General features: G+C 35.8%; 1 protein-coding gene across 1 annotated transcript; it reads left to right on the top strand.

Annotated features, from left to right (window-relative positions):
- Positions 1-1,538: 1,538 nt before the first annotated feature.
- Positions 1,539-10,544, top strand: LOC139980723 (ras-related protein Rab-34-like). Its single transcript, XM_071992590.1, has 8 exons — positions 1,539-1,755; positions 3,314-3,405; positions 4,904-5,071; positions 5,449-5,513; positions 6,470-6,600; positions 7,526-7,616; positions 8,947-9,078; positions 10,486-10,544. Exons 1-8 carry the CDS (start codon positions 1,705-1,707, stop codon positions 10,542-10,544), a joined length of 789 nt encoding a protein of 262 aa, XP_071848691.1. The 5' UTR covers positions 1,539-1,704.
- The last annotated feature ends 16,707 nt before the right edge of the window (positions 10,545-27,251 follow it).

The raw sequence follows: 27,251 nt of genomic DNA, 5'->3' as shown, positions 1-27,251 counted from the left end.
TATATTATCATGTTATTTTTTTTATAATTTTAATTTTTCAGGTTTACAGTCTTGTTCAGGGGCAAGGCCCTCTTCACACGACTTTACAACTTAACACTGGGAATTCAGTACTCTTATCCAAGAACACTATTGGAACTTGGAAGCACGAATACAATTTTTAGAAATACGTACGTTTTTTTTTTAATTACGAATATATACCTATGTAGTAGGCCTATGTATGAACATAAGGTCCTCGCAGGCTCGCCCGTAGGCCTATATTGCAAAACCATAGCACCGTATAATTTAGTTCCCATCCCTCAATTACTCTGACTTAATTGATGCGTGTACACAGTTATAAATTTGTAATGTTTTCGTAGAGAATGTCGACCCCGACCCCCACGATACTAAGTGGTCACCAAGCACAGTACGTACAGTAGTCCTGTATCCAAGTCACAATAATCCAATTCCATTTACCAGCCCTCGCGATTTGCTAACCCGCTACACGAGACTTCAATATCACCACCACCTGAATTATTTAAATGGTATTTGAGATAATGTGTTCCGAGTTAACGCTTTGCATAATTTATTCCCTTGGTGTAACTGTAAAAATGTGAATTTGGGAATTCACCAAAGGGTGCAACGAAGGGTACTACTATTGTACTACTATAGCGCTGCAAAGCATTCTTATAAATGGCTAAATAAAGAAGCATGTATGTATGTAGGCATGTATGTATATATACAAGGGCGTAGGAACCGGGGGGCTGGGGGGCGCCAGCCCCCCCGGTGAAAAATGTGGAGGGGCGGAAGTATCATTCCGCCCCCCCCCCCCCCCGCTTCGTAAGTCAGAAAACCCCTTTTTCATTTCCAAATGAGAAAAAAATCTCATTTGGAGCACCAAATTGCATCTAAAGCCAGGTGAAAATGCAAAATTATATACAAAATGGAGTGGGTGGGTTGAAGTGTGCTATATTGCACCAAATTGCATCTGAGGCCACCTGGAAATGCAAAAAAATTCCAAAGGGGAGGGGGACACCCCCTCCCCTTAGACCCCTCCCCCAGGCCGGCCATCAGTCTTCAGCCCCCCCACTCAAAAGTACCTTCCTACGCCACTGTATATACATGCAATTTAACTTATTGAAAAAGTAACTTATTGTAGCGGTGGCATGCCTTGAATCTGTAAACCATTCTACTATAGTTATGGCTGTACATAATGCATAACATAAATATCAACGGACAAGGAAAACATAATCCGATTTTTTTTTATCAAATTGAATCTAACTGTTTAGAATAATAGATCGATTTGTATAATAATACAACCAGCTGCCCACCTGGAAATTTTACAACCACACAAAGTGAACCGTGTCTTTGATTTTACAGCGTCGTAAAGTTTGGCGACAAATTCTCCAAAAAAAAAAAAAACTTTTGAATCATTTTTTGTTATGGTCAACAAATTTAGAGTATACGATATGTGGATCAACTAGTTAGCTCAAATTATCATCTTAAGCTATCTAATTTTGCAAGTTCTGCACTATTTACAGTATCAAGGGAATGTACACAAACTTCCCTGCTGTGTAATATTTACACTGCACACTGTATATATTGTGAAATTGACATTACTGTATTCATGCGAAGTCATACTTGTTTTGTGCTGTAGATGCATTGATATCCAAGGGGAACATACGAAGCCGATTAATCTTGGTCGAGGAAATTTGCATTAACTAAACCATGAGTTCTGGAAAACGTGTTGGAGACAGAAGTATTTCAATTTTTCCTGATGTAAGTCGTTACTGGTCTAACTTTAGCCTACACCATGTTACGTTAGACATTGCAGATTTTCAGTCATATGCCTCACGTTAGGCCTAAAGTTAGGCATGACATTACTTGGTAGTTGTTCACTTGGCTAGACCATTGTAACTTACACGCACTGCCACTGGGCAACAGCAGGGTGATAGGTTTAACTTACATTTGAGAATATAATAACAAACATTGTGAATTTAATAAGGTGACTCAAGTAGAAGCACTGACTCAGAAATGAAAAAAAACAGATGCTTTGATTTATATTAATTTAATCGATTAGCATAGGCTTAGGCTAAATAAATGTTTGTTATTGTCAAGAGTTTTGTATTGAGTGACCTACTGCTGGAAAGGTCTTAATAATAACCAACCTGTCAATCCGTCCTTCACAAATATAGGCAAATTCCCAATTTCCCATCCAACAAAATTGTGAGATTTGGGGAAAGTACGGAGTATGGGAAAATTTAACTAAACAAAGTTGGGTACTAATTTAGAATCCGTACCATTCGACTATTTCTGTTAATCCATATCCCGCTTACTTTCTCTCTCCAACATTCATGTAATCACTCCCTATCTCCACCTCCCGTTCTTCTATCTCCTAATCCTAACCGGATTATGCAGTTGTTATTCTGCCAATTCGAAGTAAGCTTTCCCATTCATATGGTACAGATTCTAAAGTTAGGCCCAAATTTGTGATATATAAAAAAAAATTGGGTTCAAAAGCCTACATTAGTACAGAGTCAAAACATCTTAGGATTAGGAACAAAGTAATGATTTTAGGTGTTGGTTGGTGCAGTAGTTTGAGTTTGTTATAGAGGCAATAAGCTTGATCACCTCTGCAATAATGAGGCTGTGTGAGGCTGTGTATAAGAAAATGTTACACTGGCATTAGCAGAAGTCATGCTAACTTTATTACTGAACGACATTAGAATTTTTATACAATTATTTCTTGAAAAAAAGAAGTGAATTTCGTCCATGTTCCTAACACAGGAACAGTTGTGGCTCATTTGTGATCATAATTTAGAAAAAGTTTAAGAAATCAAATTTTGTCTGGAGATTAGAACATCTGCCTTAAGTAACAAAGTGTTCCAACAATTAAGTAATTTATTTGACAAAAGAAAGAGAAAACAAAAGGATTATGTATTAGCAAGCTCTAAGCTATCATTCTGTAAAGTCTATTTGACTGTTGGAGGATTCTAAATATCCTTGTATCATAAATAGCAAATGACACAATCCAATTGGAAAGCTTGATAAGTTCTTGATAACTAAGAATATGACATTCTGAAAACTTTTCTAACTCTGGGAATAATTTATTCAGTATGGCATCGCAAAATGTTATACAATAAAGGCAAATTGCTGTACGAATATAAAAATGTATAGCAATCTTTTACAAGGGACACATACTTTCTTAGTCTTTCTATAAGAGACAAAATTCAGAGACTTCAAAATGCTACAAAAAATTTGAACACCAAATATTCCCTGTTTAATGTTTTAGAATGCTTTTCTCTGACAAACATCGTATATCATTTTGTTGTTACAGCCATACAGGAAAGATGCATCGCCATATGAGGTAACAAGTTTCCATCCAAGTGTCAGGAATTTGTGTGCTTCCAATAAAACTGGTAGCATTGGGTAAGTTGCATGCACTGTACATAATACTTTTAGATAAATGCATCGTAACTTCTTTCAAACATTATCTGTAGTTAGATACGCAACCATCTAATTTACTCCTGCCATCATTTTCATGGTTTTGGAATGAAGCTTTGAAGGATTAAAAGATGTATGTATACACTGTAATAAAATCTCAGTAAATCTTCATATCAGTTAGTACAAACTGTGCTTTAATATTTCCCAATTCTGACAAGATCATTTCACCTTCAAATCAGTATTTTATCAGATTATTAGATTCTGCATTTTTTATGTATTTTTGAAATGTATGCTAAATTTCTGCAATGCACCCTGAGAACAAAGTGAACGATGGTATGCTGGCTCCCCTATGCAGGGTTAGTTAGTTAGCAAATTTAAGCAAACAGTTGCTTCCTCCTACCTCATTGTGTTTTGTAGCTTATGTTTTGCAATTGGGGGGGGGGGGGCATTCAGAGGTGAAATCCAGTACTTTTTCCCCTTAGAATCCTGAGACTGTATAAATCATTTACTTTGTTTGATGAGCCTCTGATGTTTCTTGTGTGATTTCTCTGGAATCTAAACCAGTGGGAATGAAATGTAATCCCTACTGATAGTATTGTACAATAGTTATTTTAATGGTCTGTACTCTGTTTATATAAATCAGAAGTATTTACTGCCTGCGGTCATCCTTACATGAGTCACATGCCTTAGTTTCATTTTATTAAGCTTTTGTATTTTGTTTATTTAAATTGTGTCCATTGTTTAATCTTTTACAGTGAGGAATTAAGTTCCTGTTGTAGACCTTCAACACTTTCAATATAATGTGACAGTACCCTGTTTCCTTGTTCCTTCTTTGCACAGGACTGTATAAAATGCTCTTTCAATGTCTTTGAGTGTCAGTCACAATAGCAATGTAGGTGTCTTCAATGGTGTGCAGGCTGGTGTGTTGTTGATGTTATGTGACCACAAGAAGCTCGATTTCTCAATTGAGATTATTCTAAATGCAAAGTTTTACATAAATTCTATTTACATATCTTGGATCGATTATTTCCCTTAATAGTTCATCAGTACACTGTAGATAATCAAGTTTCAATTTCCAATACAGAGAAACATCAAATATAGTGAAACTTTCTGGTGAGATGTTTGTGTGCAGAACTTTACATATTAATACCAAGATAAAACTTGTGTCAGTTTATTATCTAGGTGACATTATCATCGAAATTGAATCAATACTTAATCTCTAATTCATATTTGTTTGAGGAGAATTTTAAAGGGTGTCAACAGTAATGTGGTTAATAGTTTCATTGAATACTGTACAATCTCTTTCTTGGGTACAATACTCAGTAGATGTGGTGAAATGGCTGAAAATTGGCAACCAAAAAAGTCACTTGAAAAGTAGACATAGGTAATAATTTTTGCTCAAATCTATGTCCTACGTTCCAATGCATTGCAATGTATCCCATCCATCACCATCAACTACAGTAACTTTCATATTTCTTCTCAGCTTACAAATGTCAAAATGCATCGTTGTCGGGGATGTTTCCGTTGGCAAGACGTGCCTGGTGAACAGGTTTTGCAATGAAGTATTTGACAAGGACTACAAGGCTACTATAGGAGTCGACTTTGAAGTGGAAAGATTTGAGGTCCTCGGCACTCCGTTCAACTTACAAATGTAAGTCTCATGTCGATATGCAGGAATATCAGTTAGTAATGACATGGGTTCTTATTTCTCTGTCTTCCCTCCGGACGTCAAGGTAAACTTTAACAGGAAGTACATATTTTGGGGCAACAAATTTTCCTGGAAAACAAAGATTGTTTACAAAACTTATGATTGTGTACTGTAGAGATCTCATCTCTAGAAATACAGTACCTCACATAACTTATGTAGTTTGTTATGTTACTGTACAAAGCACCAAGAGAGGATGTCAAACTTCAATGGAAAACAAAAAATGACCAAAGATGTAATTGATGATTTGCTTATGATGCACGGTCTTCTTGTTATTTTGTTTAAATTGTTTCACCGTCTCCTGATGTTGTCTTTCATCACAGTTGGGATACAGCCGGACAGGAAAGATTCAAGTGTATCGCAGCAGCGTACTATAGGGGAGCTCATGGTAAGTTAAATGGCTTAAATGTTGTTGAAGTAGATGCTGGCATTCATTGCTAAAATTTATATTTGCATACTTTGTATTCACAACTGTAGCTGGTGGATACGAACATGGCGAGGTACTGCTTCTTACTCAAATATGGTGCAATCAGCTGGTGCTGAAACCTTCTCCATGACAATAAAAACCTCCACCCATAGGTTGGTTTGTTTGTTTGTCAAGCAAGCTAGGTTATCTACATGTCTACTGTGAAAGTATGGTAGGCCAAGTCTAAGGTGTGAACATCTATTGTGACACAGATGCAACAAAGAATTATGTATTGCGCTCATGAATTTTTGGAAACAGGGAGACATTAAATACGGTTTCAAGGAGGTAAACTGGTTAAAAAATATTGTGCTCATATAGCATATTTTATGTAAAACAGTCATGACAATTTTACCTTGGGTCACCGAATGCAGAATGGATATTTCCCCGAAAATAACTCTCATGTGCAAAAACTTGAGTTGAAAACTTGTCATCTCAGATAAAAGTCAACCATTTTCTGTTCCTTGACAGTAGCTGTGTATAGTAAGTTTTTTGACGCTGCTTCTGTACGTATAACACTTCTGTGTAGGTCAAATCAGACAGATGGATGTATGTATGTATGTATGTATGTATGTATGTATGTATGGGTGTATGTATGTATGTGTGTATGTATGGGTGTATGTATGCGTGTATGTATGTATGTATGTACATTGCATTTTGTACATTACTTCACTGCACAGAGTGAAGTCTAGTAAAGTAACGAGGAAGATTCACATGGTTGGTGAGGGATGTACTAAAAAACGTTCACTTTATACGCTTGTATTTATCGAGGATACTTTACAGTATTTTATTCTTAAAAAGCATGGTGATCCCTGAGATATATAAATTGTTGGTTATTTTGTTTTCATTTGGAAAGGATGATGTTTCATTCTCTCTTTCAGTCGTAATCATCGTCTTCGATCTAACGGACAAATTCACCCTGGAACACGCAGAGACGTGGCACGCGGAGGCGGTCAAAGAAATGAAGGAGGCAGCTTTCTTGTTTTTAGTAGGAACTAAGAAGGACATCTGTGTAAGTTTAATAATTGTCTGTAAATAACTGAAGTTAACTCAAGCGTGTCAGCTTTAACCTGTTTTGATGTTATTTACTGGAGTTGAAAGACGATAACTGGCGCCATTCAAGAGATGACTTTTGGGAAGAGTGTATGCCATCGTCAAATTTAGAAAAGAAATCATTGCAAACACCAAAATATACGTAAAATGGAAAAGGATAGAATTGTGTGAATATGGAGTACTATTGAGACAGTTAGGAATAGTGACAAGTAACTGCGTGGACATCTTGATAGGTTTGAAAAGTTACTCCTCTCACAGTTTGGATAGGATCTATAGTTGGGTTTACTTTGGTTCTTTATACTTACATAAATATTTTTAATTGATATTTTAATATATATATATTAATAAGACCAGTGCTTCCAAGTTTTCCATTAAACTGTTTGGATTTTGCTTAAGAATATTTATTTTTCTTAATATCTTTTGGTATTTGGGTTGAATGAAATGTTGACTTTACCAGGCTATAACAAATTGTCTCTGAATTTCACATAATTGAAATGGTACAGAGCTGGGTCAACTATATCATGCCTATCAACTATAGCAAATATACAGTATGCAGATTAAATATTTGTATTTTATTATTATTAATGGAGAGTTGAATTTGCTGCATATTTGAATTTGATCACAGTAAATATCATATTTGGTTTCAAAAATGAAATAAAGGAGTCTTCTTTAAGGCGGTTTGATGATGCGTATAAATTACAAGGCTTGTCACTAACCTGTCTCCACGTGACTGTTACACTCTGATATTGTAGCTTCAGAGACATTTCTGCACATCTTTTGAGCATGACCATTTCTGGCCATTTCCAATGTAATGACCTAGTGTTTAATATACCAGTCACCAAAAGTCAGAGAGTGAATATGCCAATGTTTTGATTTCATTTTAGGAAGTTGCCCAGTTTAAGGAAGTGGAAGGAAACGCCATCAAACTTGCCAACAAATTAGGAGCCGAATTCTGGGCACTGTCATCCTTAACAAGTAAGACATACAATGTATTTACACCCAATATAAGACCAATGATTGTATATTAAGAGAGAAGTGACTCAATGTAGAGGTACAGTACACTCATTGTCTGTCTGATGAGAACCTGAATGTGGCCGTCTCGGGAGCTGGAATTGGTGCAACACACACCTGACCCATGATTTTTATGAAAACTCATTGAAAAGAGAAGGCTTGATATAAGCCAATAGTTTTTCATGATCATCGCAAGGATAGGTTTTGAAATAAGCTTCTTTTGGCTTACTGACCCTTGGGGAATCCTAGATAATCACTCAATATAACCGGGGCATAATATTATTATTAGCAAAATAAACTTGATTTGGTCGGTATTGCACTGACTAACGTTACTACAGTTCCTAATCAATGTTATTTGCATCACAATTGAGCATTCAAACAATGTTCAAGAAAACATCCTCCTTGTAGATAGTTACAAAAAATGTTATGCCAATATTTATAGCAAAATGGGTGGTAAGATTGGGGGGTGGGGAGTGGGAGGAGGGGGAGAAAATGGGTTTGTTTTGGCATTAAAAAATTCTTTTGTTCGTGAAATACGCATGAAGGGCATTTGGCTTCTTAGAAGTTTTAAAGCAAGGTATAATTTATCTGGATGAAATACTTTTCCAATGAGCCAATTTGCTACTCATACGCTACTAAGATGGTTAACAAGAGAAGACCCCGCCAGTAGCTATAGAGCATGGTGCGGTTTGAATGAAGCTTTTCGCCAGTAAAATCCAAATAGGTGTCCGGGCATGAATATAGAAAAGAAATAGAGAGCCACAGAAGTAAAAGTCACTTTGGGAAGAGAGGTTGAGCCATTTAATTGACTAATTGCTAAACTAACGAACTAGAAATCAGTAAACAATAACATAAATTACATCACCGTATAACGTGAACGTGAATATGTTACTGCATTAGCATAATAGAGGCTTAACACAGGACAAACACGTGACACACATAACCTTTACACAATAAAAAACTCTCTTGACATAACACAGAGTAGTTATTTTGTTTTATTTTATAATTAGTATATTCTCATTTTGTCATGGTTGGGGAGCAAAATACACATACCCTTAAAACTGCTATGCATAGTATAAGTAATAAGACATTCATTGCTACGACCGTATCATCGTCGTGGTATGCCCGTGTTCAGTCTATATGAAGCCTGGTGAGGAAATCAAGATGATTATGACCTTTGGTGACCTCTGCTTTTGGTCAAGACCTGCTGTAAATAATATATCTGATGATGATGATGTCACAATGAAGTTCCTCCAACCGAGTAAAGTTGCCCTATTTTGTGTACTCTTCGCAGATGAGAATGTGGAGCAGTTTTTCTCCCGTGTTACTTCCATGGCCTTCAACGATATCATGAAGAAGTCGGTACAAGATGAGACCGACAGTAAAGCGATGAAGAAAGTCATAGCCGCAGACAGCAGCCTGATCTGTGAGTCATTTGTTAAGCTGCATGTAGGGTTTTGGTTGTTCCTTAACTCTGAACGAGTCATGTATGTATGTATGTATGTTAGATCCTCCTGCAAGCAGGAACTCGTGAAGATGCCATCATTGGCTTATAAAAGCTGCAAGCTGACCGAAGTCAGTCTCTTAGATTCATATTTTAACGTCCATGATTTTGAACTGTCAATTGTCAACAACTCTGTAACTTGTGACTCGAACTTGGGACCTTATGATTGGAAGGCACCGGCGTTAACCACTGAGCTGACACTCTGTATATTCAGAAATATTGTAATATTCAGACAATTAGATACCGCTAGAAATATCTAAAAACATCTCCTAATAAGTAAAATAGTCACCATCTAGTCCACAACCTGAAATGTTTTGTCTTCCCAAATCTTATGGTTTCATTGTTCTCGTACGGTTTCATATGTTCCATATATTTCAGATGTTTCATTACAAAAGTTCGTTTTTAATGGTTCAAATAGCAAACCATTGAAGTGTCTGTTTAATTTCCTTGTTCTTGGAATGAGTTTGGATTGAGATAACAGATTTGACTTTTCCGGTCTTTACTAGTGGTATGTAATACTCAATAGTTGTGAAAGGTTCAGCCCAACAGTGGCAGGTTTCAAACTACCTACCTAAGTTTTTGATCAGAAGCAAAAGTATAACCTAGCCAAGTTGCTCAGTTTAGATGCTCTGTGAAGAATTTTGTGAAACTCATGTTGCTGCTATTGTTAAGTCTGTCTGTCGATTAAAAGAATAAAAGTGAACCAAACCATCATGATTAGTTTTTTTTACAATAGTGATGTTCATATCTCTACAACTTCCTGAAATGTCTAAGGAAAATATTACTCCATTTGGGAGTTATCATATTTCAAAGTTATGTCATAGTCTGCCATTTCATCAATCTGTGATTTCATTTTGCCAGGAAGAGGTGATTCCTTTTCACTTTGGCCGTTTTTTGCTCATCAATTTAAAACGGTGGAAGTAAAATTATCATTGACACTGAAACCAGTGGCCAGTATTAGTTCTCGTTAAGCATATTTATGATTCGGCATAATTTGTAACACCCATCACTATTACCAGAAGGAACAAAATAAAAAAGAACAAACTTAATAAATTAAAGAAAGCCAGTAAAACTTCAAGTGTATGTCACCGAAATGATGTCATATGTAGACTTAATCAAGCCTCGTTTGTGAACGAACATGAAATTTGTGATACCTCCCAAATGGAATAAGAGTTTTTGTAGCTGTTTTTGTGGGAATCTGTTCATCAGAGTTTATATGTATCATACAGACCAGCAATGATTGTTGGGTTTGTATCTCCTTGAGCCACATTACCTCCGTATCTCACCTCACATTCATTACCACATCTCTGCCTCTTCGTCCTCCACCAGCTCTGAAACCGACAGAAGGCTCCAAAGGGGACGAAAAGAGTAAATGCTGCTCCGGTTAAAGAGAGGCCCGTGCCTTGGAAGAAGCTGCTAATTAAATGAAATAATCCTTCAACATCTTTTACAAGTTTCTTCCAAGTTAGGTGCAAGTAGATGCAGGGTTTGTCCCGTACATAGGTATCATGATAAAAACGTTTTTTTAGCTACTTTTTTTTTTTTAATTTTTATCAAACCATAATACACTTTATTTTCATTTTGTTTATTTTTAACCATGCTTTTTGACCAAATTTATGTATCAAACACAGTAGATATTTAGCGAAAAAGATAAGAACTTAAATGGAACCATTGTCTAGCCACCGGTCACATGATCAAGCCTTCATGAGGTAACTTTGTGTCGGGTTTAATCAATTCTTTCCTATTATGCGGCACTAAAACCTCATAAATAATGTTCGACATTAGCATTAATTTGTCTCCGTACCAATTTTATAAATAAAGGTCACAGTGTTTTAATTTTTGCAATTTGCCATTTACTTGTGATTCACTAATACAGGGAATTATTTATGTGTTATCACATCACAAAATTCTATTAAAGAGGATATAGTCAAATTACGCAAAGATGTTATAGCAGTTTGTTTTTACAATTGAACCATAGTATTTTATGAGAGACATACCTCACAGCCTTCAATACTTCTACACAATGTGTGAACCCAAAGTTATTCCTGTTTAGTATGAAACAAATATATGAGGTGAAATATTGAGGGTCAAATTCGAAATTAGTTTTCTTCGTCTAGTGTTAATGCTTCATTTGGTGAAATAATCTAGGGAGGGTGTCTTGGTTTGATCAGCAGTTACAATCTTTATTAATTCCTCTGTAGGTCTAGTAAAATTGTGGACAAAACTCAAAAGAGATTTCTTAAAACTTAAGAAGTGTAGCTTAAACCTTTAAAGTCAATCCTTGGTTTGTTTCCTTTCATCTTTAATTTATCTGCGAATTTAGTTTGTCTCATCCAGAGACGATAAGAAAGTGAAAACAGTGGGTTTATTAAGCAGCTGACAAAAGAGAAAGAAATACTCATTTGTAAGAGATATAAAGAACTTAACATTTAAGATTAGTTCATTAAAAATCATTATTAAGGGGGTATCCAAAAGGGATTTTTTAGAGGAACATATGCCTTCAGAATCAGCATTATTCAAAATATAATAGCAAAGCAAACGTTATTGGTTACTAACCGTAGGCAGACAAGTAACCTATGCAGTCAAGTTGCTGTGTGTGTGTGGTGTAGGTCAGAGTTCATTTAAGGTCATGAGGGGTCAAAACTTTGAAATATTTGTACACAGGATATCTCTACACAGGAAACTTTATTGGCTCTCGTATTTTGCAAGTGGGTTTTATATGGGTTCACAGTTAAATATTATGAAAACTTTTGCAAATTCATCTTCGCTGTGTGTGCTTCAACCGATGTTGATCAGTGTAGGCAACTGTTATCACTTGGTAGTTGGAAAAAATGCATAGAACTTCATTCAAAGTTAGTTCCCAAGTAGCAGTTCCCTGATATAACATTCTGCAAGACATATATATATATATACCTGAATAAATAAACAATTTGAAATTTGTCCTGCATATGCTGTCAAGGCATGTAACCACTTGGAGTCTTCACGCTAGTTCATCTCATGTATGAGCAAAGGTTAGTCTATCATGCATCATGTAACCAAAGAAGTATTTAAAAAAGATGGCAAAAATTTTAAACATTTGAAGAAGAAAAAAGAATTTAAAGTTACCAGCTTGAAGAAAATAGGTCATATTTCTGCCTGCTGTCATATTTTGTGTTATCACAATTTTATATTGTCAGTTTGTGGTGACTAATTCTTCCTTAAAGTTTAGTACTGGCCTTCTTGCTCAAATTTTCTGGTCATCAATATTTTATAATCATAATTTTTTTGCTGATAATTTATTTCAATATGTAGTTTAAGTTTAAAGAAAAGGCTACACAGCAAACATAAAAAATGCTCAAATATATGAATATTCAGACTGTACTCGGAGACCGTAACACATCAGATACTCAGGTAAAGATTGGATTTTACTTTTCATCTGTTAAACCCCAGTTGTTATCAAACCATCCCATCAAAATGAAACAGTCTGGTTAAAGGTGGGGGGTTACTGGGTGAGTAAACTGTCCTAGATAAAATATTTAGCTGACAGAGGACTACATTTGGATTGCTACATTGGGGTGTTGCTATGGGTTTGAGGGGTAGGGTTGTAGCTGAGTGCTGTTTTAAGTAGTCCCGGAAATTGTTGAGGACTGGTTTCTGGTTGAGTGCTTCAACTAGATTGATGGGCTGTCGACATTACTTGACATTGTGTTCATGGCAACTATAACAAGATCATGATCCAAATCAACTTGATATCTTTCCAACAATACAGACATTCAACTGCCACGTTCTGTCTACTTACAAACTTGTCGTACAATCTATTCTCATTTTCTATTTTGCCTTCTTGAATTTTCCATGTATTATTCTTTTGTTTATATTGTTTGATTTTTGAGATACTTTTACATTTATTTGAATTTGAGTTTTAAATTAGGGAGGAAAAACAAAACAATATGCAAAGGCCTTTGAAATAGCAAACAATTAATTTAGCAAAAAATTGATCTTTAGAATATAGTTTATCAGAGAAATTATTTTAGAATGAAATGGAGCGATTGTTTTTTTTTTAAATGATTTTGTAATATCCTTCGATCATCAGTTTGAGAAAACCCCCAAACTTGGGGGTTCTATACTAATGGGAATTATATAGTTTTTGTTTTGTTTCTGTAAGGTTGTAGTACTCCATAACATTTTTTGCTTTTGTCTTATTTTCAGTCAATCTAATTACATCCATTCTTTCTTTCTTAGCCACTGTTTTCGATTTCTCGTAAAGAAAGGAAAGCTAGTTAACGAATTAAATCTTAATTAAGTGAAATTATTGCTATTATCAAGCTGGTATTTTGGGATGTTAGTAAAGATAAGTTATAAACTTCATTTTGACTCTCTTTGAAGAAGATAGTAAAGCTTTATGAATCAGGGAAGGAAAAAAGAAGCAAATGCCAGATTATTAGAAATTACCGCAAACTATTAAGGACAGCGTTGTCCAAGATATAAATATTTGTCACTTAAAGTCTTAGTGAATGGTCAAGAAATGTACAACTTGTTCAGGGTTTGATAGTTCTTCTGCTGTCACCAGAGAATAGTGATGTGTCATCATAGAACATATGAAAACATGTCATAGTTATACCTTTCATTGCAAATGATATCTTAAAGTGCTACAACTGACTATTCTATGTGGAATCCTTCAAAACGCACTGCAGATTGTCCCATGGGCAGGCAACCAGTATGCTTACGTAGAAATCTTCACTTTGGAAAGTAAATGCAAATCATGGCATGAAATCAGTCCGTGTGTTGGCTTTCAACTTAACATCATGAACTAATCTAATGGGTGTTGTTAGCTCTTTAGATACTAGATTAAAAAAGAACAAACAGGGTTGTAGTTCGTAGATGTCTGATTGTCCAAGACAGATAGACAAACAGACCACCACAGCCTTCGTCAAATCTGTCAATCATCGCTCTTGTTGGAAACAACAGTCTTTGCTAATCTGACAATCTCGAGAGATAGTACCATCATGTGATAAGGACAGATGTATGATGGTGATGGTCAACATGTACAACTCTTTTTACCAGTCAAGCCCAAATTTTTCACTCTCATTTTTTATTTCTTGGCAATAAAACAATTATTTTTTATGGTGTGCTTTTAAAACCTGTGATGCTCCTAAGATCCAGAATACCAGACAGGGTATTTTGATCTCAAATGGCTTGTTTTGTTTTTTGTTTCTTAGTTCTTGTATCGTCCAATAGGTTAAATTAAACGAATGTACAGGGCCGTGAAGTAAGGGCAACTGCTATAATCCATTTACCTCCAGACCTGAAAAGAATCTTAATACCCTTAGAAATATTAACGTAAATCACTTCTAGAAATATTTGTTTTCCAGCAGTGATGTATCTTTCTTGTCATCCACTTGGAGAAACAGCTAATTAACATAATTATGAATTTAAAAAAAGCTGATTTCTGTCGCTATGCATATGTGTGGCTATTTAAGAGAAATTTTTCTTGTTATTGATGTGTGCTAATAATATTATGAAATGATTTAAATGTCCTGCGTGTGGACAGACCGATTGTGTTGTACATAAATGTTAAACTATAATTGGTAATTTATTAGGCCTTTGATCATTTTTAATTGATTTTTATAAACTTTTAAGCTCATTAGTGTATCGTCTACTCACTTACACAGTAAGCAATGTGTATTGACGTTGTCACAAGGTTGGGTAGAGGATTACTGTGGTTGCGGGGTGGGGGGGGGGAGAGGGAAATGGGGGTTGTAAAAGTAGTATATTAATTGGGTGGCATAGTTTGGTTTACCACTTAAGAATTCAAAGGTTAGCTAATAGTAGTTAGAGCAGTACCACAGCAACTAGGCTTTGCTGGCAAAGGCCCTAGAGAGCTGTTTACATTAGCGTGGTTACAAATGTGTTGAGGGAGTGTCGGGAGGGGGGGGGGTGTGGTGCATGGTTGCAACTTGAAGTATTTTGTCAAAATCAGCAGTGTGTGTGCTGCCATGTAGTGTCAGCTTTCTAGTGCATATAAGAAAAAAATGTTCTCAGCTCTTAAACATGAATCTTTAGCAAATATTTAACTTTTTGAGCAAAGATTTAGGACAATTTGGCACAAACAGATAAATTTCTAGACTTGCATTTCCTCTGCACTCCTTCCTCTGACTTATCAGCTAATTACCTGGATAAAAACAAAAACAAAACATTTGCTGTTAAATGATTAAAAATATCCGAGGGAGGTTGACCAAAGTCGAGAACAAAAGTTCCTGTTCAAGAATAGTTTTGCCACCAAACTCAAGATTATTATCTATCTAGGGAAGTTATATCATAAAACATAAACATTTTTTTTTTTTCTGAGCAGAATGGTCACAATTATTAATAAATGGAAGTACACAAGTTAAGAGTATATCACAAAAACTTGATCATAATAACAATAATAATAATAAAAATTAATAATAATAATAATGATAATGATGATGACGATGACGATGCACTTTGTCAGTTATGCCTTTCAGGCGCATAGCCAAGGTTGGGGGGGGGGGGCGAAGGGGGCAGACGCCCCCCCTTGAGCATTTTTTTTTTTTTTTTTAATGTTTTTATGATATTGCTAGTATTTTCAAAAGAGAAAATGTTAAGATGCAACTTTCAAGGCCTGGGAAGTGCCATTTCCAGCGATCTGGGAGGCATTTTCAGCCAAAATTTTCTTGTACGCTTCGCGCCAACCATGGTGGCGCTACGCTTAGATAGTTTGCAATGCCAAATCTACAGTTTCGCCCCTTCCTTGGCAAATTCCTGGCTACACGCCTGATGCCTTTAATGTGTTTCAAAAAAGAAAGAAGTACTATCCCCTCCCCTTGGTGGTGAGACAAAATGTTTAAATGTGCATATCATAACGAATGTAGAAGTAACATTTACAAAAAAAGAAGCTAAAATAGATAAGAAAAAGACATTTTATCAGGAGGATAACAACTTCATGTAAAATGGTGGGTTACATTTGTAGAAAGGTTAGTATGTTGTTTTATCATTTAAGTTAATATTAAAATCATCAACACAGTTGATAGTCTTTGGTCGAGGGAATGCTTTTCTTCTAAACCATAGTCTGTTCTTGAAAGGGGGAATGATAGTGACAGGGGTCAATAGGGTAAGGAGGATGATAGGGACATGGGTCAATAGGGTAAGGGGGATGATATAGGACGGGGGTCAGTAGGGTAAGGGGGATGATAGGGTAAGGGGGGTCAATAGGGTAAGGGGGATGATAGGGTAAGGGGGGTCAATAGGGTAAGGGGGTCAATAGCGTAAGGGGAATGAATGATTGGGACAGGGGGTCAATAGGGTAAGGGGATGATAGGGACGGGGTCGATAGGGTAAGGGGATGATAGGGACAGGGGGTCAATAGGGTAAGGGGGATGATAGGGAAAGGGGTTCCATAGGGTATGGTTTCGAAGTGGTGCGGGGGGGGGGGCTATTATTCTGCACTTTATGTACTAATGTAAGTTCCAAAGATGGTAGATACTTTAATATTCTGTAGCCTTGCAGCCCACATGTTTGCTTTCAATATCAAACTTTACCTTGTTAATTCAGACAATTACATATTCATGAACTTATCATTGATGGTAAGATACCGCCATAAAGTAGATATGTATTCATTACAAGTATTCATGTAACTGTGCCAATTAAAGTCCATTCTTAACATGCCTTTCTGATAATCATTCCTCTTTCTACTTAAATTTCACGATTCTTTTATTTCTTGTATTCTTTTGCTCGTGTTGGATCAATTTTGTACTTGCATTTTAAACATTTTACAAAAATGTGTGCAATATATCTTCTTTTTTCTGTCTTATTTGGTGTATAGGGAAGGCTATGTAAGTCATTTTACTTATTGCATTAAATACATTTGAAAGTTACTCAAGGACAATAAATATTAAACAAAGCAAAACCCATTCTAGAATGTTTCTCAATTTTTGTTAAAATCCATGTCAAGGGGCAAAAGAAGATTATGTGTACCTTGTTGTCCTCGCAATGTGTGGCAGTGTGTGTGTGTATGTGCGTTTGTTTTGTATTCAGACTGAGGACTTGAACAACAGAATTCCAGGTCCTCGGTTGTCATTTCTAAAGAATAACCACGTCCTCGGAAGAATTCTATTGTATGGGGTATTGTTAAGGTTAGGGTACGTGGATTTGAACAATGGAAAATACAATGGGGTCCTCGGTCTGAATGTAATTCAAACATGTGTGCGCGTGTGTGTGTGTGATATCTTTGCATTTTGTAAACATGTTGTCTCAAAATGTACATGGTAGTTGAATTTCATATTTGGTGTATGAATCCGCCTGAGTGGCCACAAGAACTGTGTTGTGTCTTGTGAAGGTCAAAGGTAATTTGTTGTCAACAGAGATCAAATTTTGATAATTTGCATTGATGACATCACAGATGATTAAACCAGTTCATCAAATGGTAATGGTATAATGTTCAACACCAAAGCTCTCTTCACAAAATTCAGCAAAATACTGCATTAATGCAAATTGTTGGAGGAAGCATATCACCTCACAGATTACTCTCTCCTCGGCTATACAACAAGCTCGACAGTCCATACAACAAGTAATGCATTTATAGTCTACTGTTTACTTCATCAAAGTGAAATATGAACTGGGTCACTGTTCGCCAGACAAATACGTTATGTTTATTCATATCATTGCCTTATAGCAGGGGTTCCCTAACTGGGGTGCATGAACCCCCAGGGGGTGCGTGAGTCCGTCCCAAGGGGTCGTGAGACGTTTCTGAAAGTCAAAACTAGAGTACTTTTTGTTGAATTAAAATCTGATATATCATATAAGTTAGTAATGTACAAAAGTCGTACCTATCGACAAACTCTTTTCGCGTTCCATACGCATATGTTGCCATAGTAGTACCCTACCATGCATGTGATACTTGATCTTTTACGAAGCACTGTTATGCGTAATATAGTATAACAATGACTCAGATCGTGTCTCGAAAAGTTGGGGGTTCGTGGACATCTCTGACAAGTGACATCCACAGGGGGTTCGTGGGGGGGGGGGGGGTACAGTTAGGGATACCCTGCCTTAAAGGATGATTTTAGGCACATTTTGATTTGTTGTAGACCTATTAAAACAACACGGCTGTCATGCAGTTTAGGTTGTATTTCTTTAAACACCTTTAAAAGGTTTTGAAAAATGACGATTTACACAGCCGAGTTTCATGCCATGCCCCCCCCCCCCCTCCTTGATCGTCAGTCGGGACAAAAGGGTTCCGGGGGAGTTTAGTATTCAACCGGCGAAGAATTAGACCGCTACTACTCATGTGAATACCCCCAACTTTTTTAAACCTCATATACCAAGTGTTTATTATAGCACAACCTTGTGTTTAGAGCTACTTATATAGACCTAGTTTATAGTTAAATATGCCTCATAATGCACCATATGACGTCTTATGTTTTTTTTGGGGGGGGGGGTGCTTAGGAGGAGGATTCCCACACCCCCTACATGAGAGGCTGAAATGACCCCAGGGCAGCAAACCCTCCCTTACAATATCCTTGATGCGCCTCTAGCACTCCCATAAAGGTTCAGGACTCTACCCTAATCGGTCGGGGACATTTTGAATCCATTATTAGTTATTAGCACAAACTTGCGTTTAGAGCTACTTTTACAGACCTAAGTTATAAACTAGTCTAATTATGCCTCAGAACGCATCATTTGACATCTAAACAAAATGAGGGGAGGACCCCAGCCCCCCCCCCCACCCCCCTAAATCGGAGCCGGCTTCCAGGACAGAATCCCTTGTCGTAAATCAGTAGGGGTAGTTGTGCATCCCCTGCTACCCGTGCACGCCACTGCTAAACTTGATCTGTTTCTATATAAGTGTGTAAAAGTAAGTTGGCCTGACGTTTCGATCCTAGCAGGATCTTCTTCAGAGGCTAAAATGAGGTTAAAAGAACATGTTTTGTGAATTGCGATCCTTCTATAACCTCCCTATCCAGCTGAGAAGGTCTGCTGTTCTTCAGGCTATCGCTCACTGCCTCATGATAAATAACACTGCTCCGTAGACGTGAGGAGTTGGAACAGCCAGTGGGAAGGGATACGGGCAGACTGTTACTGTAAGATCGGGATCGGGCATTTAAGGGAAAAGCAGAATTAGTCTCTAGTAGGCTTTGCAAAATTCTAGTTTTGGTAGAGCTATAAGGACATTTGAAACAACGGATTAAACAAGACATCTGTTGGGGATCTGACGTCATCCGTCATCATCAATTTAACCTTAAATGTACATTCCAGACTTTTAGCATATTCAAAAGACGAATAACTTCAAAAGCTGTCCGGAATAGCTGTTAGAAATATTACTAGCACTAGATTTTTTTCTCTTTCTTGGACTATAGTATATCAAGATCAAATTTCTACCTAAGTCATATTCTATAAGAGTACACAATATATACGCTGTTATCTACCAGTTTTCTCACTTCAAAACGAAACCACTCACAAAAAAAGATTCATTTTTCCATACTCTAATTTAATTACAACACGGTGAGATTGAAGATACTGTAATTACCATCCAATTACTAGATTGCCAGCAAGAATTTGATTAGAAAACTTAGACTAAATGCTGCAACCATTGTTAAACTTCTTGTGCTAATACAATTATCAACATCAATGAAAGAAACCTCTATACGTGACTGCCCGTAATCTAACAATTGAAACTTGATCATTAACGTTTATTTTCATTTTAGGCGACTATTAACAGAAAGATCATACCGGAGAGAAACGTGTTTGCTTATATACTATTGCCAAAATTCACATGAATGTTTTGCGCAAGGACGTTTTCAAGGAGACACAAACCCAACAATTATTATTGATCTAGTTGATAGAGATAACTACCATGAATAACTTCCCCAAACAGCTAAGAAACTTCTTATTCCATTTGTTAGATATCACGGATTGACTGTTCCTTCACACACAAGACTGAAGGCTTGATCAGGGCGAAATATATCGTCATTAATCCCACACATAGTGCTAATGGTGGCAGTGCTTTTGCTATTGACAGCACTGTCAACATTTTATACACTGGAACTATCAAAAGATGAACAAAGTGAAAGAAAAGGCTTAAAATCCTATACTGGCACTTTGACGTCACAGATTTATAAAATGGCAGCTCCAAGACAAGACCTTTAAATTACTATACCTCCCAAACGTATAGCGAGATTTTTCTTTTAGCTGTTGGGTGGCGTTCGGTGGTTCTTTATAAAGATCACTATCATATAATCTGAAGTTGATGGTTGGGGTTTTGTCTACCTAAACTCCAAGTTTGATTATTAGAGTTGCTGACAGACTCACTCTATATGTTATCCGTGGATGTAGATTACACTCTTTTGTTGGATACCTGATCATGACAAATTGGTTAATACGAACGTTGGGTGTGTTAACTGTTCTACTGTATAAATATCAACTCGTGAAAGCTGTTAAGATAATTGCCTTTGGTACATAATAACACTCCAAATTCCAGTCATCTTCAAATATATGTGTTTCTAGTAGGAGTCTTATTCAAGTGTCCTGGTTCCACTTTTTTTAGGGCACAGATATGATAATATATAGTGCTATTTGAAGGCTCCACTTGAGTTAATTGATCAGCAGGTTGCACAATGTACTTGATTCTCGCAGTACAATGATCAATTCGATTCCAGATTAGCTCGAAAATGTTCGATAAGTACACAATGTGACATGATTATATGCAAATAAGGTATCAAGCATTGGCTCAACTTACGGCGTTTTGCTTGGCTAAACAAAAATGCATTGAGAGATGGCAGTATAATCAAACAGCAGATTATGTAGTGAGTCCTTACTCGCAGTATACTCATACTCTGGCATAGTAGCGCTGTAGTAGTACTCACTAGTATATATATATATATATATATATATATACATATATATATATATAAATATATATATACATATATATATATATATATATATATATACATATATATATATATATACATATATATACATATATATATATATATATATTTATATATGTATATATATATATATATATATATATATATATATATATATATATATATATATATATATATATATATACGAGATTGAGTTCTCGTTCTTCTCAGGTTTGTTTGTCAAGTTGTATTCATATATCAAGGCGAATTATACTTGTTCTCATACTCATGTTGTTATTCCATGCAAATACAACAACACAAATCTGGAGAATAATCGAAATATTGAAAGATCATTTCAGTAGAGACATTATAATAAATTACCATAATGTTACATTTTGGTAAGAGACGAGAGAGAGAGAGAGGGGGGGGGGGGGACTGCTTATCTCCTTCAAAAGCCTGTTTAGGTAAATGTACGCTGATCTCGGTAGCCCTTTCATGTCCTTACCTATTTCATCTTTTTTGTTCAGACTAATTAAATCTATTCATGTGTTCAATGTTGTTTAATTGTTACATTAGGAATTATATGAATATCATAGCATAAGCTATAGTGTCAGTGGAAATTTGTGAAACAAGCCCCAAATCATTCTCTTGTGTTAATTAAAACACTGGTTAAATTAAATGTAAACTTTTGTCTTAAATGAAATATGCGACATTTTTTTTTTGAGGTTATACGTCATCTTATTACATGCATGTATGTCTTACATTGAATACGACAGTGAGAGAAATGCTCCAACAGCGACAAGGAATCAAGTACAAGTTAGATGAATGGTGACATTTGAGGTAGGCCTAAATCTAGGAGATGTAGTGACAATATTAATCAATTCATTCTAAAGGAGAAGCCATAAGTAGGATGTAAAAAGGGGAAGAGGGTGGGCATTTAATTCTTTCCATAACATGATCAATGTGTTACTATTATTTTCAGCTAAATTCTTTGATTTGGGATTTTTTTGTTTTGTTTGCATGAATACTCCCTCAACACGTCTACTTAAAATCCCTGGTTGCGTCACTGTCTTGTTCCATAACAGGCCGGACCTCGGAAGAGGGAGAGGGACCCCTCTCTCGTTTTCATTTTATTATTTGCACTGAAAATTAGCAACAAACATATTTTTGATCGAAACAAGGCATACGAGAAGAAAATAAAAATCCCAGCACGCTTCATGCCGGACAATTCTTTACTTTAACCTGATGTATTCTTAAACACCGCTAGTCTGGCAGTAATGTTAGTTTGTATCAATACTTTCCACGCAACCCCGGATATTCTGGATCTGCCACTACATAAGGCAACATACTTCATAGCCTATACAGTCAGTAGTACCCCCCCCCCCCCCCCACCATTCCCCCGGACCGCGCCCACCTATCCGACAAGTTTTTTCCCTTCAGGAAACTTACCAACAGGCGTTTATTATACGTTAACATTATTTGTCATTGTTGTTACTAGCTATTTACATAATTCATAAATTTGCATATCCATGGTCTCTTGCCACTTAACTATATATTCGAAGGTTGCTTTCATGTGTAATGTAATAATGATGTCATCGCATGTTAATGAATTACAGTAAAAAACAGTCAAATCATAAAAGAAACATTTTCTGGCTTTAAATTTAATTTAAAAGTCTTGACTTAATTATTGATGCTAGATGTTGTTGTTGTAAAATACGTTCCCTTTTGGCTAGGATCATGTGTATAGTATAGGCTATTTGCAATTCCTTTCAGATACACAGAACATATTGCGGACCCTGCCTAATTGAGTGGAGGCACGAGTCCCTTGGGAAAGGGAATAGCTTTACTATACACGCGTGGTCAGGTTAAAGGTTGGTGTGTGATATGAGCCAAGAGTGGTTACACTGTCAATTTGAGAAGACCAGGGTTGGAAGGTGGATATACTTGTTTATTTTTCTTGCAAAAACCAAACTTGGGCGATTTGTTACTGATTTTGTTGTTGTTTTCATAATATGTTCTTCTTTTTCTCCCTTTTTGCTTTATTTAAAAAGCTTATTCACTATAGAACGGGATTCCTACCTGACTTGACTGGTACGATTTTTGTTTTTGCCATCATACTGAGATGCTCCTTCAAAGTTCGTTTAGACTTTCTCAAGACAGTTCGTTGATTTTCTTGTTTTTATGTTAATGTATGTTTTATTTCTTGTGCAAAGTAGCAACAATTTAACTCATTCGCATATCGTGAGCCAAATATTTAAAGAAAAATTATTTTATTGCCTTACTGTTATAAAGATGTTTACTTTATCCTCCAGAAAATACTATATATGTCAAAACGAAGTATCAATACTTATTATCTGTTTAATACACGTCTATTATTTTTAATTTTACAACACTCCCCTGTATATATTAGCAGATTACCGATATTATAATCCAAATTACATATCATTAAGTTATCGTAATATTATACGTAGTGATTATACTAAGTATATCGTGATGAGTGTATCATTTCAGGTAAGACGAACCTGTTAACTGAACATATAATTAAAGGATCTCATGCAGTATGGTGAAACCATTGCGCTGCAATATGCGTACAACACGTGTACAGAGCTAAGGAAAAAAAATCTGTAGTGTATATATAAGCTAACTAGTATATGTATCATCATCATCATCATCATCATCATCATCATCATCATCATCATCATCATCATCATCATCATCATCATCATCATCATCATCATCATCATCATCATCATCATCATCATCATCATCATCATCATCATCATCACCATCTTTGAGCTGACACATGAAATATGTACCTGTTCTCACATTATGAGATGAATAAATGTATAATTATTAAAGAAGACCTAATCAGAGTAGAAACAAGGTCTCGTATCATGGGTTGAGATAATGCCTTTTCAGGATGTTCGGATTTGTACAGATGGTCGATTCTATACTGTTTATTTGCATGCGTTTGGCTCGGGTAAAGTTAACCTTTCTATTAATTTTCTTTATAAAAGAATGTGCTTTTTAATGTTTAACAGAACTTGAGTAAATGGAGGGAAAAGAAAGGATTAATAATGGACTCTCATCTCATCTGTCTTCTTCTTGCCAAGAGGCAAATAAGGCCTCAACAGAGCGTCTCCATTCATCTTGGTCGGCAGCTGCGTTTCTGGCCTCATTCCAGGATCGCCAACCAGCCCTATCTCTCTCTTTGTCTACTGTCCTGCGCCATGTTGTTTTTGATCGCCCTCTCTTTCTCCTTCCCTCTGGTGCCCAACGGTCATGCTGATGTTGCTGTCGTTGTTAGGGTTTTGGCGCAATATATGCCCAAGGAATTTCCATCTTCTTTTCTTAATTTCGATGCTTAGTGGTCCCATTTTTGCTCTCTTTAGCAGCTCCTTTTTGCTGACCCGTTCTTGCCATCTTATCCCTAGCACTTTCCTGAGGCATTTGTTATGAAATATATCGCTTTTCTTTTCATCCCCCATATTCATTTTCCAGGTCTCGCATCCATTATAGTAGGACCGGTAGTACCAGTGTTTTGTATAGCCTTATTTTTGGACTACTTTTAGCTATTTCATTATAAATTTATATAAATCTTTAGTAATTGCGTGCATACTCTGATAAACATATATCAATGGCTTTGTAGTTACTCTGATATACATATATCAATGGCATTGTAGTTAATCTAATATACATATATCAATTGCTTTGTAGTTAATCTGATATACATATATCAATGGCATTGTAGTTAATCTAATATACATATATCAATTGCTTTGTAGTTAATCTGATATACATACATCGATGCCTTTGTAGTTACTCTGATATACATACATCAATGGCTTTGTAGTTACTCTGATATGCATATATCAATGGCATTGTAGTTAATCTAATATACATATATCAATTGCTTTGTAGTTAATCTGATATACATACATCAATGGCTTTGTAGTTACTCTTATATACATATATAGATGGCTTTGTAGTTACTCTGATATACATATATCAATGGCTTTGTAGTTACTCTTATATACATATATAGATGGCTTTGTAGTTACTCTGATATACATATATCGAGGGCTTTGTATTTACTCTGATATACATATATAGATGGCTTTGTAGTTACTCTGATATACATATATCAATGGCTTTGTATTTACTCTGATATACATACATCAATGGCTTTGTAGTTACTCTGATATACATATATAGATGGCTTTGTAGTTACTCTGATATACATATATCAATGGCTTTGTAGTTACTCTTATATACATATATAGATGGCTTTGTAGTTACTCTGATATACATATATCGAGGGCTTTGTATTTACTCTGATATACATATATAGATGGCTTTGTAGTTACTCTGATATACATATATCAATGGCTTTGTGGTTACTCTGATATACATACATCAATGGCTTTGTAGTTACTCTGATATACATATATAGATGGCTTTGTAGTTACTCTGATATATATATATCAATGGCTTTGTATTTACTCTGATATACATACATCAATGGCTTAGTAGTTACTCTGATATACATATATAGATGGCTTTGTAGTTACTCTGATATACATATATCAATGGCTTTGTAGTTACTCTGATATACATATATCAATTGCTTTGTAGTTTAATCTGATATGCATACATCAATGGCTTTGTAGTTATTCTGATATACATATATCAATTGCTTTGTAGTTACTCTGATATACATACATCAATGGCTTAGTAGTTACTCTGATATACATATATTGATGGCTTTGTAGATACTCTGACATATATTGATGCCTTTGTAGTTACTCTGATGTACATACATCAATGGCTTAGTAGTTACTCTGATATACATATATTGATGGATTTGTATTTACTCTGATATACATACATCAATGGCTTTGTAGTTACTCTGATATACATATATTGATGGCTTTGTAGATACTCTGACATATATTGATGCCTTTGTAGTTACTCTGATGTACATACATCAATGGCTTAGTAGTTACTCTGATATACATATATTGATGGCTTTGTAGATACTCTGACATACATTGATGCCTTTGTAGTTACTCTGATATACATACATTGATGGCTTTGTAGTTATTCTGATATACATATATCGATGGCTTTGTAGTTACTCTGATATACATACATCAATGGCTTTGTAGATACTCTGCAGATAAACATATATAGATGGCTTTGTAGATACTCTGAGGACTGTGTAGACGTCCCCTTGATATGAGCACGCGGAATATGAGTACAAGAGCTAAGCGTGAGTACCGCCGGTACTTAATCTGATATTACTTTATATATAATAGATTACCCTGAATATGAGTAAGGGTACAAATAAGTCAAAGAGTAAAAGTAAACGTATTCTAGAGTTATACGTATTCTAGTTCATATGAGGACAATTCTGCGCCACACATGCACTTCAGGGTACTTTCATTTACTATCACTGGCAATCCGAAATATAAGGTCCGTGTTAGGTAACTACTATAGTCATTTCCTAAAAATATCTGCCAACGTAGATAATCTTTCCTTCGCACCTGTGTGACGTTATCCATTACCAGTACTGTCATGTGCAAGCAGAAATGAAAACAACAAATGGACACTTGAGAAGTTCTAATCTGGAAATTAGCTTTAAATTTATGATATAAACACAAACACAACATCTTTCTATCATTTTTTTTTCCACGTATATAACCATGTCTGTCAGTGGCCAGCTGAGTTATTCATTTCATTAATAATTGAAAAAGGTTAAATGCTTTCAACTCTTCTGTAAAGCGAAATAATTGAACTTTGAACGGGAAAAGTGCATCGTGACAGATGTTTAAGATTAAGAAACATCTCCACTTCATTCGATGATAAATTGTGTCTTACGAACAACTTTTAATAGTGAGTGAAACGCACACGGGTTTAAATTTAATCGTATCGTCCCAAAAGACTTGCCGGACATGGTGATGTTGCGAAAGATATGTCCATCACATATACACAGTTACAAGTTAATATCACTCAATAAAACATAGATATTTTAAGACGTGGATATATTTTCTTCAGAATATTATCTCTGTTGAGCATTTTGTAGTTCTATAGATAAATATATGCACACGACGGTCTCTGAGCCGAGAAAGCAAGTCGTTGTCAAAATCAAATCAAAGCAAAGCAAAGCAAAATCAAAATCCTTCTCCAGTAGGCTATCGCCATTGGATACATTCATATGCGTCTGCGCAC

This window comes from Apostichopus japonicus, chromosome 15 (genome assembly GCF_037975245.1).
Source record: "Apostichopus japonicus isolate 1M-3 chromosome 15, ASM3797524v1, whole genome shotgun sequence".
Lineage (NCBI taxonomy): Eukaryota > Metazoa > Echinodermata > Holothuroidea > Aspidochirotida > Stichopodidae > Apostichopus > Apostichopus japonicus.
The sequence above is the reverse complement of the archived record's forward strand: the minus strand, read 5'-3'. Positions and strand labels throughout refer to the sequence as shown.